The 15,312-nt window shown below is 40.9% G+C and overlaps 1 protein-coding gene across 1 annotated transcript in view; it reads left to right on the top strand.

Moving 5' to 3' along the window:
• Window positions 1-15,312, top strand: part of EFHC2 (EF-hand domain containing 2) — a gene marked incomplete at both ends in the record, with an annotated part of 179,715 nt that overhangs the window by 62,852 nt on the left and 101,551 nt on the right. The window contains 4 exon segments of the mRNA XM_079727614.1: window positions 7,629-7,852; window positions 10,722-10,973; window positions 13,133-13,250; window positions 13,636-13,770. Of these exon segments, the coding sequence (XP_079583740.1) occupies window positions 7,629-7,852; window positions 10,722-10,973; window positions 13,133-13,250; window positions 13,636-13,770 (729 nt within the window).

The raw sequence follows: 15,312 nt of genomic DNA, 5'->3' as shown, positions 1-15,312 counted from the left end.
TGTACAGTAGGTCCTTATTAGTTATCTCTTTTATATATAGTAGTGTGTATATGTCAATCCCAATCTCCCAATTTATCCCTTCCCCCGCTTTCCCCGCTGCTAACCATAAGGTTGTTTTCTATATCTGTGACTCTATTTCTGTTTTGTAAATAAGTTCATTTGTACCATTTTTTAAGATTCCACATATAAGCAGTATCATATGATATTTGTAGGTCTTTATACTCTTTAGGGTCATTTTAAACATATATAATGCAGTTCTTAAATATTGACAGTAATGTATTAGAAAATGTTTAAAGAATTATTTCAAAACATTAAGAAAATTGACAACTTTTAATTTCTATGAACATGTCTTGCATAAGTGCATTTGTTTAGGTAAGTGACTACTGCTTTAGCAAAAAAATATTTTTTTATACATTTTCACTTAAATGCTTTACTCTGATATTCCCTGTCTAAGCTTTGCTTATTTTTTTTGTTTAGTTTAGTTTAGTTTTGTTTTGTTTTTTTGCGGTACACGGGCCTCTCACTGTTGTGGCCTCTCCCGTTGAGGAGCACAGGCTCCGGACGTGCAGGCTCAGCGGCCATGGCTCACGGGCCCAGCCACTCCGCGGCATGTGGGATCTTCCCAGACCGGGGCATGAACCCATGTCCCCTGCATCAGCAGGCGGACTCTCAACCACTGCGCCACCAGGGAAGCCCAGCTTTGCTTATTTTTTGATTACCTTCCCCACATGACATCAGATTTACACAAGTGATGGACTGGAGGTCATACGACATCCTGAACCTGCATTAGTGACTTGCATTATGTTTTTATTTTTATTACTTTTAAGGCAAAAGTTCATATTCCTGTAGCTCACTGGCCCCTGTCCAGTGAATCTTAGTTTTATTAAACTCCAAGAAGAAAAATAAAATACATCCTCTATGAGGATCTTGGAAAGGCTTTCATTAAGACTTTTCAATTCTCTCAGCCTCTTGATTTCAAATCTCACATAGGCAGATTCCAAAGGCAAATTGAAGATAGTTATAATGAGTTACTTGAAAATAATTTTTATGTAAGTAGGAGGGAATGTTATTCATAAAGACTCGGGGGAAAAAACCTTAGGAGAAGACAATTTTAAAGTCTCTTTTGAAATTTTCAGAATTTCTGATGGGCTCACTCTGATACGGACATTTCCCTGAGTGAGACGCAGCTCAAGGGGTATGTACAGAATACATTAGTAATCACGATATGTAATAAGACTGAATTTGTCAGCAGAGTGGAGATACTTGGCAGGCTCTAGCAGTTCCTGTGGAAGGCAAACAAAAATAACCACTGTATCATCAAGTTTTGTTTAGAGAGAAACCGGTCTCTCTTGAAATATTAATTAATTAATTAATTAATATGATGATTCTTGTTAAGGAAGGTCCGTTAGGACAGAGGAAACTTTGGAAATTCATTGAAATGCCTTCTTCAGGCTTTCCTAAATTAAACGATTGGGAAAAAAGAAATGAGCTTACTGAGCCAGGGGCTCAGACCTCAGTGGGATGGGGACACTCAGTTGTGTCTTGAGTGGCCTGGGACTGCTTTTCATGTGCCTGTGGGCCCTCAGAAGGGGTTAGGGGTCACATTTAGGTGCTGGGCACTGATGGTGCTCCTGTTACTTCCATAGGGTTTTGATATTTTCCCAATGAACTGGAAGGTCAGATGCACCTGTTTTTTTTTTTGTAGAGCTGACCATTCAGAAATTAGTGCACCTGGATGAATTATAGCCTGCCTCCCTTCTTAGTTGCCTCTCCTATCATGTAATTTTTTTAGGGAGGGGGAGTTTAGAATAAGCCAGAAATAAAAGAGGCATCCCTTAGCATGGTGCCAAAATAGGCATTCAGTTTTGTGTAGCTTCTCATCAGAACAACATATTCACGAATCCTTGTTGGCAGAGAGATATATGTGTGTGAAAAGTCAAGTCACTGATGCATGTCGAGGCTTGCTTTCATTTCTTGCCAGGACATCATTCTCTTTTGGGTTAGATGTGTTATATTCATAGAATTTGTTGCTGTTCTGCTGGAATATAGTTAAAACGATGTTATGCCAAGCCAGGAATGTCCGAGGTTAATCCCAGTAGTTTTACCTCCGATTGCCAAACAGAACAACTGTTTGTCAAATGCTGCCAAGTCCCAACTAAGCTATACTAAAGAAAGGATAACCGTTAGAAACATGCCATGATTTTCTGGTAAGGTCTGTACCAGTTGTTCTCAGTGGAGAGCAATCATCAGAATCTCCTGGCCCACCCGCAGAATTTCTGGTTCTGTAGGCCTGGGGTCAAGAAATGGCTTCTGGGACTTCCCTGGCAGTCCAGTGGTTAAGACTCCAGTGGTTAAGACTTCATGCTCCCAATGCAGGGGGCCTGGGTTTGATCCCTGGTCAGGGAACTAAGATCCCACATGCTGCGAGGTGCGGCCAAAAAAAAAAAAAAAAAAAAAAGGAAAGAAAGAAAGAAAAAGAAATGGCTTCTACTTGATTTTCAGTGCATCCTTGGTTAAGAATACTGATCTCCACTAGTGACTTGTTTTGGCCCCTCAACGGGGTAGTATTTCATATATATATATATAAATATATATATTATATATATATATAATCACAAAATAGAAGTCATTTATTTATATTGGGCATATGCTATATCTAATAAGTATGCATCCCATAAAGTGGAATGGTGGGATGGTAGTAGAGTTGCCAGATAAAATACAGGATACCTGGTTAAATTTGAAGTTCTTAGTATAACTATGCCCCAAATATTACACGGGACATACTTATACTAAAAAATATTCATTGTTTATCTGGAATTCAGATTTAACCAGGCATCTCGCTTTTCAGTTCGGTAAATCTGGCAACCCCAGAGGGTGGACTTTGTGGAGAGAACTGTTGCTGAATGGAGCAAAGTGGAGTATAGGAGTGGAGGTAAGTCACTGTGAAGATAGGTGCTTAGTGCATGATGGCTGCTCAGTAAATTTCATGAAGAAAGGAAGAAAAAGGGAGGGAGGGAGGGAGGAAAAAAGGAAAGGAATGTGACAGACAATGTCCATAACACAGTGTAGTCATCATGAATGCTATAAGGTACTTTGAGGGATCAGAGGAGGAAACACCAGTATCCATTAGAGAATAAGGCATTTGAGTGGTACCTCAAAAGTTTCTCCAGATAAAGTTGGAAGAGGAAGGCACATTAGTCAAAAGGAACAGCACGAGGTAAAGAGGTAGGAACGTGGTGAGGCGAGGAGTTGGGAGGTACTGGGAGCAGATCATAGAGTGTGTAAGGAAAACTAGGCAAGAAGGTGGTAATGCAAGAGCAAGAGGACAGAACACCCAACAGGCTGTCATTTGCGGCTCATTCAGTGGGTAGGGGGAGATGCATAGGATTATTGTTTCTTACTGTGATCCGAGATATGGAATTCAAAATTTTTTATTCTTTTGCTGCAAGGCAAGTGTCAAGTTAGCTATATTTAAAAAGTTATTCTCATTAAATCAAACTCCACAAAGATGACATTTTATAAAAATAGAAATGGAATAGTAATTTTAGTGAAGGAATTATAGTGAGCATAAGAGGAAAAGATACTCTGTCATGGCTGATCACAGTGAATGGTCTTAGTATTTTTAGGATACACATGATGACAAGTGGCAATTCCACTTGTATATTCATTCACCTAAGAAATACCTGCCTCTAGACTGGGATGTACCCTAGGTCTGCAGTGTTACTAAAATGAACTAAACATACTTAAGATAGAAGTAAGAGGTTGGAGTCTTAATTCTTGAAGGTGAATTCCTAAAAACTAAATTTAGTGGTTTGAGCAAAGATCTAAAGCAATTCCGAACTGAATGAAATGAAAACGCATTAAACATAAATGGATATATCATCATTTTGATCTAAACCACAGGGGAGTGTTAGAAAGTTAAAGCTTGCAGAGTATAATCAGATAGCAGGGCCTTTAAAAAGAAAGAGAGATGAGAAATATGAAGATAAAGAAGAGCTTAAAAGCAGACACCTGATGCCTGGACATCTGCCCAAATTGTCTTTATGGACCAATTAAGAAGATAAATATCTGAACATTTCAAGGGCAGATATAGTGCTTTTGTTGTTGTTTTTCCATTTTGTAATGTTATTTTTATTTATATATCTTGATGGTCTTGGGTGCTCTTCAATGTGTGCCAAAGACATGGCATCCTGCATATTTCTTTGATATTCCAGAACAAACTTCTGCTGGTGGAGTTTCTGCCATTTATCATGGAAAACTATAAGCATACAAATACCAATAAATAGAAATTTTAATTCCCAAAGGGCACAGTTGAGAGGTCCCACAAATGTATTTTTGAAAGCTCTTATGTGTAACTACACTTCAAATGCCCACGTTACTTTTCTGATTAACATGGGGTTGTGACTTTGGATTTCTCGTTATTAAAATTTTCTTGTTCAGTGTTAGACCTGCCTTCTCTTTCCAATCCATGAATGGTCAGGACTGTCTTCTGTTACCACAGAGAACTTCCCTGGCCTCTTCTGAGAACCATCTAGTGAGAGGAGTGTGGGACCTAAGATAAGGAAGAGTGTGGACGTTGCAGATATGCAGGCTCCTGGGGGGGCAGGGACAGGTGACACAGTGGTGTTGACCCTGGCGGGGGATTGCTGCTGCTGGCAAGTGGGCCCTCTCCAGAAATTTACTCTTAGAGAAGAGAGAAGCTGTTCTTTTGGAAGAGCAACTCCATCATCTCTGTTTCACAGTGTCTGGCTGCTCTTCTCCCCCTTTCTATCCTGTTTTGCCTAAGACACTCCCTCCCCTCCTTCACTTAAGTAATTTGTGGCTGTCATACAGTGAGATACAGTTCAGTGCAAACTGTGGAAAGTAATGGTATTTACTTAGAGCTTGAAAAACCCAGGTTCGAGATCTTTTTCTGCCATTTGTGAGTGCATGACCTTGGGCACGTCACTTAACCATCCTGAGCTTTGGTTTTCCCATCCATAAACTGAATATTTGTATTTCATGCATTATCTGCCTGGTGGGATTATTGAAGATTAAATGAGAAAAATATATGAAAGCATATGCTAGGACTATGATGATGATTGTGATGATTACTATTTAAAAGCTCAGTAGGTGGGCCAGTTCTTCCCACCTAGAAAAATATAGGATTTCTATTTGAAGTCTTACTGAACAGAAATCAGCACTAATTTGCTTATTTGAATTTTTATAGTGGAGTACAAATGCAAGATAGATGGAATTCCTAAAGAAGCTCTTGGCTGTTGAATAAATTTCATATATTTTAAAAACTGTCACAATTAAGTTTTTTTTTGTTTTTTTTTTTTGCAGTACGCGGGCCTCTCACTGTTGTGGCCTCTCCCGTTGCGGAGCACAGGCTCCGGACGCGCAGGCCCAGCGGCCATGGCCCACGGGCCCAGCCGCTCCGCGGCACGTGGGATCCTCCCGGACCGGGGCACGAACCTGCGCCCCCTGCATCGGCAGGCGGACCCCCAACCACTGCACCACCAGGGAAGCCCAATATAAGTATTTTTAAAGAGATATATAATGGTTCGTGAAAATACCTGAAATGCCCATGCTTTTATGGGTGTTTAGTATGCAATTTGTTCTAAATGTCTAATCTTGAATGATTAAATAATTTGCATACTGTTTTCAGTGGCATGAATTAAGGGCTAATTGAAGTATAATTTTTTGCCATAAAATTATATCATCTTTTATGTAGTACATTTTAAAATATTCTAGGCCAGTTCTAATTTTATAGTTTTATTATTTTACTTTAATGTACCGAGTAATTAAAAATTGCTACAAAGAAAAGAAGATGAAAATGATTTTAGTTAATTTCCCCTCAACAGAGTGAAAAGATGATTAGTAGAATAATGGAACAGAGCTCAACACAGTTCCTGGCACATAAAGATATTCATTAACTGTTCCTTAATGAATAAGGAATGAATAATTTCTAAGTATTTCTAGACTTTGGGAAAAGGCACCATTCTCAGTGTTATACAAAATGTGGAGAAGATTGCTTGACATCTTTATACTAAAATGCCTCCATACACGGGTCACACAAGCCAATTTTTCTTGAACCATTAGACCCTCAGTTTGCTCTGCTTGTCTTTTCTCCTTTTGTCTTTGCTCCTGGAGTAGATTCTCAGGCTTAAGTCAGTTTACAGAGGTTGAGAGACAATTCTCCACAGGTATCTTGCATTTCTGTGGATCTTGCAAGCAGAGACACTGTCTGCTCTTTGTTCTGGATTATCTTTTCAAGGATGTTTATATAGCACACAGCTTTGGAAGACAAAGATAGTCTCTCCTTCTGGAGCAAAGTGCAGGTTTGCTCACAGCCTTGGAACATAGAGGTGATGTCTCCCTCTAGAACAAAAGGCAGACATGTTTACTGTCCAGTCTAATAAAGGTAATTTCTCCCTCTGAGACAAAAGGCAGGGATGCTTATTGCCCTTATAATAGATTCAGGTTCTCTCATCTCAGGGTTGCTGTCCTATAATGTGTAACCTACTGCATGTGCTGAAGTTACCTGGCCCTTGTTGTGTCACCCTGTGGGAATTGGGGGCTCAGGAAACTGGTACAAAAATGCTGATGTTCTGGCTACTCTTATTACTGTGAGTAATAAACTGCCCTTTGTCTCTAGCCAAAGCATCTCATGTCTTCTACCAGCATCCATGAAATTGTGGCAGGCTAACTTGCTAGCTTGAAAGTAGGATAAACTCTCAAACCCTAAACACTTCTTGACAACAGGTTTCAGCAGTGTTTGGGTAAGTTGGCTGGTATGGTGTGGTGTAGTTGGTACATTCATCTAGTTAGCGAACCTTTTTACCTCCAGTGGCTAATTGCCATTTGGGTGTACTTGGGGACCCTGGGTCCATATTCTCAAGAGGAGAAGTGAATGGGCGTCATAGGGTTGGAAGTAGAAGAGGGGATGGGATCCAGAACCTTTAGCCCAGAGCACTGGTTAAAACTATGAAGCCTCTGATAACTCTCACTTTGGGGGAGTGGATGGGTGGTGGTGGACAGAGTCTATAGAGGAAGAAGGAGGGAGAAGAGGTTGGTAGAGGGAAGAAGATTCCAAGAAGCTTCAAAGCAGCATAAAGTCATTCATGCTTATAGAAGCTGTAAATCATGGTGTTGGCATCTACCATAGTGAAGCTTATTAGCTTACTTTTTTCAACCAAGGGTGTGCATTTTTGTGAGTACTCTGCTTTGGGGTCTTAGTTCCTTGCATACTGTGCTCACATTGAGAGCTAGTGGGTGAAAGTGAGCATGCTTGTTTTGGGAAAAGACATGATGGTAGTGTCTGGCACATTAGGTCACTCTGTTCGTACCCCCTCCTCCTTCCCCCCTGCCCTAGTCTTTATGGTTTACTTTAATAGAGTAAACCCTAGTACCACTTAGGCAACTGTAACAACATGCAAGGCTGGTCAAATTACCCTGGGCCTCAGAAGTCTCAGCTTCCTCTGGCACCCTGAGAGTTTGAACATACTGATGCTACTTCTCCAAGAACCAACCCTTTGCCCGCTTCACTGTGGTGGGAAAGCATTCAGGGTTGTTATAAAGATGTACTGTGGTCTCTTTCTGGTGAGCCACGTGATGAAACAATTGTGTTTTATTTCACACCATAGGAATTTTTATCCGGCGTCATCGGATTTCTCTCCCGCCTCCTGATGAGGATCAGTTTTATCCTGTGCATCATTTTAATATCAACATAGACATTGTCTTTTATGGTCGGACATTCAAGATTTATGACTGTGATACATTCACAAAAAACTTTTTGAAGAAAATAGGAGTCAGAGTAAACCCCCCGGGACAGTGTCCAGAAGACCCTTACCTGAAGACACGGAGGGAGGTAAGTTGATTCATCCATGAACTCTTATCTTCAAGATGAGAATCCCTTCAATGTCAATAAAGGGTATTGGTACTCCTGATGCAGATGTGAAAGAACTTTGGGGGCCATGGTCACTGGAGTTGTCCTGTTTTCCTCTGGGCTGGAGGGAAGGCTGGGTGTTGGCTTCGGTGCAGGAGGTGCTCACTTTCTGCCCCTGCCCCCACTTCTCTCCACGGAGAGTCTCCCTTCCAGGCAGTAGGAGTCTTCAGGGAGCTGCCCGCATGGGATGGTTTCTAAGAGCCCGTGATTGGCTTTGTGGTCACTGACAGTGAAAGAGTTGGGTCCACACTTACCTGGCTTTTCTTTTCCCATTTTAGTTGCCTAACTCTGGGAAAATCTTTGCTCCTGTGCTACCGATTTACTGAACCCTTTGGGTACGCCTTTTTCCTTCTTCCTTGGGACTCCCAGCTCCCTTTATGGTGTTATCAGATGCAGAGGTGTTCAGGAGTGAGGAGGGCCATGATTTCGACGTACTCCTATGATGACAGGATGCTTGTTTTCGAAGGCTGACCCCAGCTAGTGTAGGGAGGAAAGAATCAGTGTTAGTAGTATTACTGTAGTCTTTCCAAAGTTTTTTTTAATGATCCCTTGGCCCAAATTTTATGTTTTACAGAAAAATCTGAATACCCAAAAGGGCAAGTGTCATGTGGAAGGTCACATACCTCACCAATCTTCTTGCTGGGCCTTGAACTCAAATCTCTTGCTTCTTATCCTGATTTTCATTATTGTCATTTGTTTCTCTTTTTATTGAAGTATGATTATACACAGTAAAATACACAGAAATTAAGTATACAGTTCGATGGGTCTTAAAAAATGCATACACCCATGTAACCCACATCCAAAATCATGGCATAGATTTCCATCCCCCCAGAAAGTTCCCGCATGCCTTTTTCCAATCTGTCCTTCTCCCCACCCAGGGATAAGCACAGTTCTCATTTCTATCCCTATAGATTAGTCTCATTTTTGTTGTTTCTAAAACTTGTAATTAACTTCTTTGCAGAAAGATAACATAAAATTTAGAATAAAAATCTCCTTTGATTCTGCTTTGATCTCTTGTTAAAAGCTGCATGTAGGATCATTCATCAATTCCTGCCTCCTAGCCCCAGCAGAATTACCCTCTAATGCTGTAGGCATACAACCCTCCTAAGAAATATATATTGTTGATCCTGGAATATCTAAGGTGAAATCCCTGTGGCATTATACTTGTGTGTATTGGCATGCAAGGAGATTTATGGTTTGGGTTCATTTCTACTTTTTCCAAATGCCCTAGAAGAAGGAGTCTAGATAAATACAAAAGTCTTTAGACAGCAGAGAGAACCTAAAAGAAATGGATCTATATGATTTACCACCCTTTGCATCTGGCTATATTCATTCACTAACAGCTGGTATTATATGATAGTGATTGTGAATGATGATACATTATATGAAATACTTAGAACACTGTGTTATTTCATAAGTTTATAAGGAAAAAATCTTTTGTTCCAGGAATCAAGAATAAATACCAAGAACAGCCAAGAAATGTTTTAAATAATTTCCTTTCAGATTGGGAGAATCGTTTTAGCATTTATTCCCTCAGGGAGAAAGCTCTTCAATAAATATAGAAATCTGTGGAAAATTAGGAGTTTAGTAAGAGGCTTTTATATTGACTTTAATGCACTTACTTCTCCAGTGTTTGCTGCCTTGAAATGTAAAGTTAAAATTAAACAATTTAACTTGAACTGAAAAGAGCCTCGATGGTATATAATCAATAATGCATTTCTTAGAGACCTTATAATGCCAAAGAAAGATTTTTCAATCGTTGAAAGTAGAGATCTCGTGATTTCATTTAAATATCAAGGATAAGACTGAAGAGCCTCTGGAAAGGCCATCATGTCTCCCCCACTGTCTTGGGATAAGTCTGCACCTAGACTGCCCTGGACAGATACAAAATTTTGCGAACTTACAAGTAGGATTACATAACCCGATGTGGGACTACATCTCCCTTGCTAGTGAGCACTTCCTTATATAACCATCCTATTAGGCTACATTAGATAGAATGGGGGCGGTTTGCTCCAAGACAGGGCTGAGACTGTGCAAAGAGAGGAGTTGGGCTGAGAAGACTGCCGAGCTACTGCTTCCTGATTTGGGGGCCAGAGCCCGCACAGTAGTTCTGTACAGATTGGGAAGTTCTCCATTTGCTCTGCTCTTGTTTCCATGGCCTTTCAGATCTTCACTGTCTAAAGCTTTTGAGCAAAATAAAACTGTGAATATATTTCTTCTCTTTTACCTTCACAAAAATCTTTGGATGAGTAAGAAGCATATACAGATATGAATTTTCAGTGAAAAGAATTTTTTGGTTGAAATATAATTAACATAGACTTGGATGTACAAATCTTAAGCATACCCGTTGACAAGTTTTTTAAAATGTATACAATTTAGTAACCAACACAAAAATCACGATAGAGAATATTTCCATCACCCCTTGTTCCCCTTTCCAGTCAGTCCTCTCCCCAGAGGCAATAACTGTTCTAATTTCTGTCACCATATATTAGTTTTGTCTGTTCTTAAACAAGAATTTTAAGTCTTTGAGAAAAGTCAGTTTTCAAAAACATTATAGAAGTATATTTTATTGTGTTAAAATAACAACGAAAGGCTTCCTGATACTTGATTGTCTGTATTTCTAAGGTTGAAACTGGTTATATATGCATATCATGTATGTTGTTAGTTGAAATTTTTAAAAATGTCACTGAATAGTCTATAGAAAAGATACCTTTATATTCTTTGATTGCTTGCGTCCCAGAAGCAACTATGGAAAAACTTCCACTCTCATTAACCTTTTCTCCATTGGCAGAAGCTAGACTGCATGGAGCCCTTACGTCCCTATGAGTCCTTCGACACTCTGAAACAGTTCCTTGAGTATGATAGGAAGGTTTTGCGTTTCTTCTGCCTGTGGGACAACTCACGCTCAGTGTTTGGGGACCATAGAGAACTCATCCTGCATTACTTTCTGTCTGATGATACCATTGAAATCAAAGGAGTATTGCCACACAACTCAGGAAGAGATGCTACGTCATTGTTCCTCCAGAGGAGAAAGCTACCTAAGGTGAGCAATGGACTGCTTTCCGAGTTTGCTTGTGGGCTGAAGACTCTAGTCACTCACTGTCTAGAATGTCATGTGTTATGACTGTGTGATGACAAGTCACCATGTATTAGTGCAAGTGTTTAGAAAACTTTCACTTTGTGCCCTCTGTTAACGTACATCTATGAAAGTAATACAGAGGATATGACAAATTGGAGTTGGAATATTCAGGGCTTGAGGCAAGCAAAGGAAAAATGTCAAATGCAAGAGAACTACCTATTCATCATTGAGTTCACTATGAGTCTTATGAAGGTAAATGACTCTCTAGTAAAAGGATTGCTCGTGGCCTTGGGCAGGGCACTGGCCTCTGGCCTCTGTAGCCTACTGAGGAGATCCCATTGTATTGGTCTGGGTTGTGAATACACACACACACACAAGCACACACACACACACACACACACACACACAGGAGTGACTCTTCTGAGAGTAGCCACCAGTCAGCAACTAGCCACTGGCTAGCAACAATGATAGCTTTTGCATTTTTACTATTAAAAAAGAGTTATCCAAGTGATTTCTACACGTTTATGGCCATTTGAGAGCTAATGTAACCTGGGTGCAGCAGAAATGGCAGAGACAGAAGACCTGGGTTAGAATTGTGAGTCTGCCACTTAACAGCTATGTGACCTTGGGCAAGTCATTAACCTCTGAGTGTATTTCCCTATCTCTAAAGTGCAGTTAACTAGGCTTCCCTCCTGAGATAACTGTAAAGACTGAATGAGATAATATAGTAAAAAACACTATCTAAGGACCGATAAACACCTATAAGGACACGTGAAAGTATCAAGGCTTATTCACAGCTCTATGTTATATTTTATTTCTTATTTGGATAAAGTATTTTGAAACTTAATTCTTAGTGCTACTGAAAAGATTACTGTAATGCTCATTTCTGATGCAAACAACCACTGGTTATTTGCTTATCACGGGAGACTCTTCCAGATTCTCTGAGTCTCCTGCCAGAAGTCCTGCTGTGTTGCTTCTTGGGGCGGGGGCAGGATTTGTCCCAGAGCGAACTCTGTGCGTATGCACAGCAGGTGGCCAGGAGGTGCCAGGGAAGCCTGTTTTTAGAATGGCTTTGAAAAATAGGCTAAATATAAAATAATAATGACATACCTGACATTTGCAGTGTTCCTTGACATCAGTTGCTTCATTTATTCGTTCATTCAACAAATACTTAGTAAGTGTCAGCTGTGTGCCAGCTCTGGGGTTACAGTGAGAAAGAAAATGGATAAAATCCTGCTTTGTGGAGCTTCCATTCTCGGGAGAGATACAGTAGCAGTGGGTGTTCCCTTGACACTCACAGCATCCTTTGAGAAAGCAAGGAGTAAGTACTGTTGTTGCGGTTAGATGACACAACTGAAGTTCTGAGAAGATAAATGCCTGGCCCCATGTCCTGTAGCTAGGAAACAGCAAAGAGAGAGTTTGCATCTAAACGTACTGTTTTTTCTTTGTTACGTGGCTTACTGACACCCCACACATCATAAGTTCACACATTGCAACTTAAACATATTCTATCACACGTATCTGGCATGATTCAGATTTCTCATGTGTATGGGATAAACGGATCACTATCAATTTCTATAAGTTAGTTCAGATATTTCCTGCCTGGACCACCTCCAGTGCGGGTGGAACTGAGGAGTGCCCTCCTTGGCTTGCTCTGGGCCACAGTTTCTATTAGAGGCTGACTGCACTCCATTGCCAACGAGTGCATCCTTGCTCAGGATCAGGCAGGGTGCTAAGCAAGTAAAGAAGGCAAGGCAGGGTTTCTCCATCAGGGCGTTTTGGAGTTTAAAGATGACTGCCAATGAAACGATTAGAGAGCAACAAAAAGTGGTTTAACCCTGAGGTAGGTGCTACGGAAGTTTGAATTGGGGACAGGCCAGTAGGATGGGAGAGGTCAGGGGGAAAGATGGGACTTTATCAGGGCCTTGAAGGAGGGGGGGAGTGTAGACCAGGCTGCAGCGGGTGGGGAAGCATGGGGAAAGGTGGCTGGAGTCTGTGTCCTGTCTTCCTCGGGATGGCAGAGGAGAACCATACGGTGCCTCTTCCCACTTGAGTCCCTCAACAGGAGCATGTTTGTGTTTCGAGGCCATCCACTATATCTTGATTTGATTTTTATCTTCCAGTATGGCCCCCCTGGAGTCTATCAACCAGGCCAGATAACAGACCAGACAGTTCTCAATGTAGATGGTGGCTTGTCAGAGAACCGAGTGTATGGCTGCCTGTTGGATAAATACAAGATAAGTTACGTTTTATTACTGTTTCCAGTGTGACTTCCCTGGAACCTGGAATGTGGGGTGAGTTACGTGTTCTGCTTCTGGGAGATTGACTGTGAATGAAATCGATGAGTATATAAATGTAGGTGTTGCACTGCTGTTTATCAATAATAAACATGCTTAAGTGCATGTATAAATATATGCATTGCACTGCCATTTGGCAGCACTACATTGCTAAAAGAATGTTTTAAAATGTTAATATTGAGCGGTTGTCTTTTGATTTGATTTAAACATTTTGGTTATGAATGATATAATTGATTTTTTAAAATTTCTTTTTCCCTTTGGGGGTGGGTGCCAGTGTCTTTGGTGGGTCTGTGGTGTCAATGTCACGTTCCTTTGTTTTTATTAGCTAGGAAAAGTAGACCAAAAGTTTTACAAAGATAGTGACCTGTCCATAGGAACCACCATCAATGTGTGGGGAAGGAAAGTGCTCCTTTGTGACTGTGATGAATTCATGAAGACTTATTGTAAGGCTAAATATGGAATTGGTAAGTGATATATCTGTCAGTTAGAAAATAATATTTAAAACTTAGAGTCTTTGTTCCCTAGTTAGGTTTGATCTGACTTTTGAGTTTCACATTCTAAGCTCATAATAGCTATCGTTTATTGAGCATTTGCTAACTGCTGGGCATCTGTTGTCTTATTTATTCCTAACAACAATTCTAGAAGGGTAGGCTCATTATCCCCATTTTAGAGGTGAAGAAACTATGGCGTACAAGGGGCTTACTTGTCGAAGGTCATGCAGCAAGTAAAGGGTGAGCCAAGACTTGAACTTGTGTGCCTGATGCCAAAGGCTTCCATTTGCCCATATAGCCCCCTGCCTCACTAGAGTATGGGGGAAATGCTCTGGTTAAGCAATTGAAATGGAAATCCGAACACTCTTCTTTTCACTGAATTCTTGCTTACCACAGAGGATATACTTATTTGAGCTCTCTGGGGAATTGTGCCAGTTTGCTCTACCTTTCCTGGTGAGGCTCAGCCAGGCTTCCAGCTTCTCTCTTCTTAGATATCCATTCCATTCAGATCAGGTTAGCACAGTTCAGAATGAAAACCAGTGATTTATTAAGCACCTACCACATGCAGGTCATTGCAGTAGACAGAGGAGCTGCAGAGTTGTGTAAGGAGTTTCTAGGCCTGAAGGGGAGCAGAGACCTACCGCATGTTAAACGGTGTTAAATACTGTATGCTAACACATATATATGGAATTTAAGAAAAAAAAATGTCATGAAGAACATAGGGGTAAGACAGGAATAAAGACACAGACCTACTAGAGAATGGACTTGAGGATATGGGGAGGGGGAAGGGTAAGCTGTGACAAAGTGAAAGAGCGGCATGGACATATATACACTACCAAACGTAAGGTAGATAGCTAGCGGGAAGCAGCCGCATAGCACAGGGAGATCAGCTCGGTGCTTTGTGACCACCTGGAGGGGTGGGATAGGGAGGGTGGGAGGGAGACGCAAAAGGGAGGGGATATGGGAACATATGTACATGTATAACTGATTAAATTTGTTATAAAGCAAAAAAAAATTTTTTTTAATTAAAAAAAAATAAACAATTGCAAAAAATAAAATTAAATTAAAAAAAAAAAGAGTCACAGAAGCAGGTGGAGGATCTGAGGCGAAACCTGAAAAACAAGCCCCTCCATTTGTTAAACCTGCCGGCCAGCTGTGCCCCCACCTGGGCCCTCTACCCCAGGCTCCAGGTACCTACTGGTGCTTGGCGAAGTGGGGTGGTGGAAGTTGCCAACCTCCCAGACTGGGGTTTGGAGCTCTGATGGGGGATGTTTACCCCTCTCTGAACCTTGGAGTATTCATGTGAGCTCACTTCCTGAGCGATGAGTTGGAAGCCAGAAGCAACCACAGCTTCCTAAAAGACAAGGTGCTTTGTCTTTAGAATGAGACGAGGCCCACCTTACGTGTCTTGGTGTCCCCACTGTGTTGTATTCCTGGCCTCCTGGGAATCTGTATATTATGGGAGAAGGCACACAGCATACAAAGGGGCTGGAATAAAAAAGAATTTCAATTTCC

The sequence above is a fragment of the Hyperoodon ampullatus genome (genome assembly GCF_949752795.1).
Source record: "Hyperoodon ampullatus genome assembly, chromosome: X".
NCBI lineage: Eukaryota > Metazoa > Chordata > Mammalia > Artiodactyla > Ziphiidae > Hyperoodon > Hyperoodon ampullatus.
This window is presented reverse-complemented; position numbering and strand designations above follow the sequence as displayed.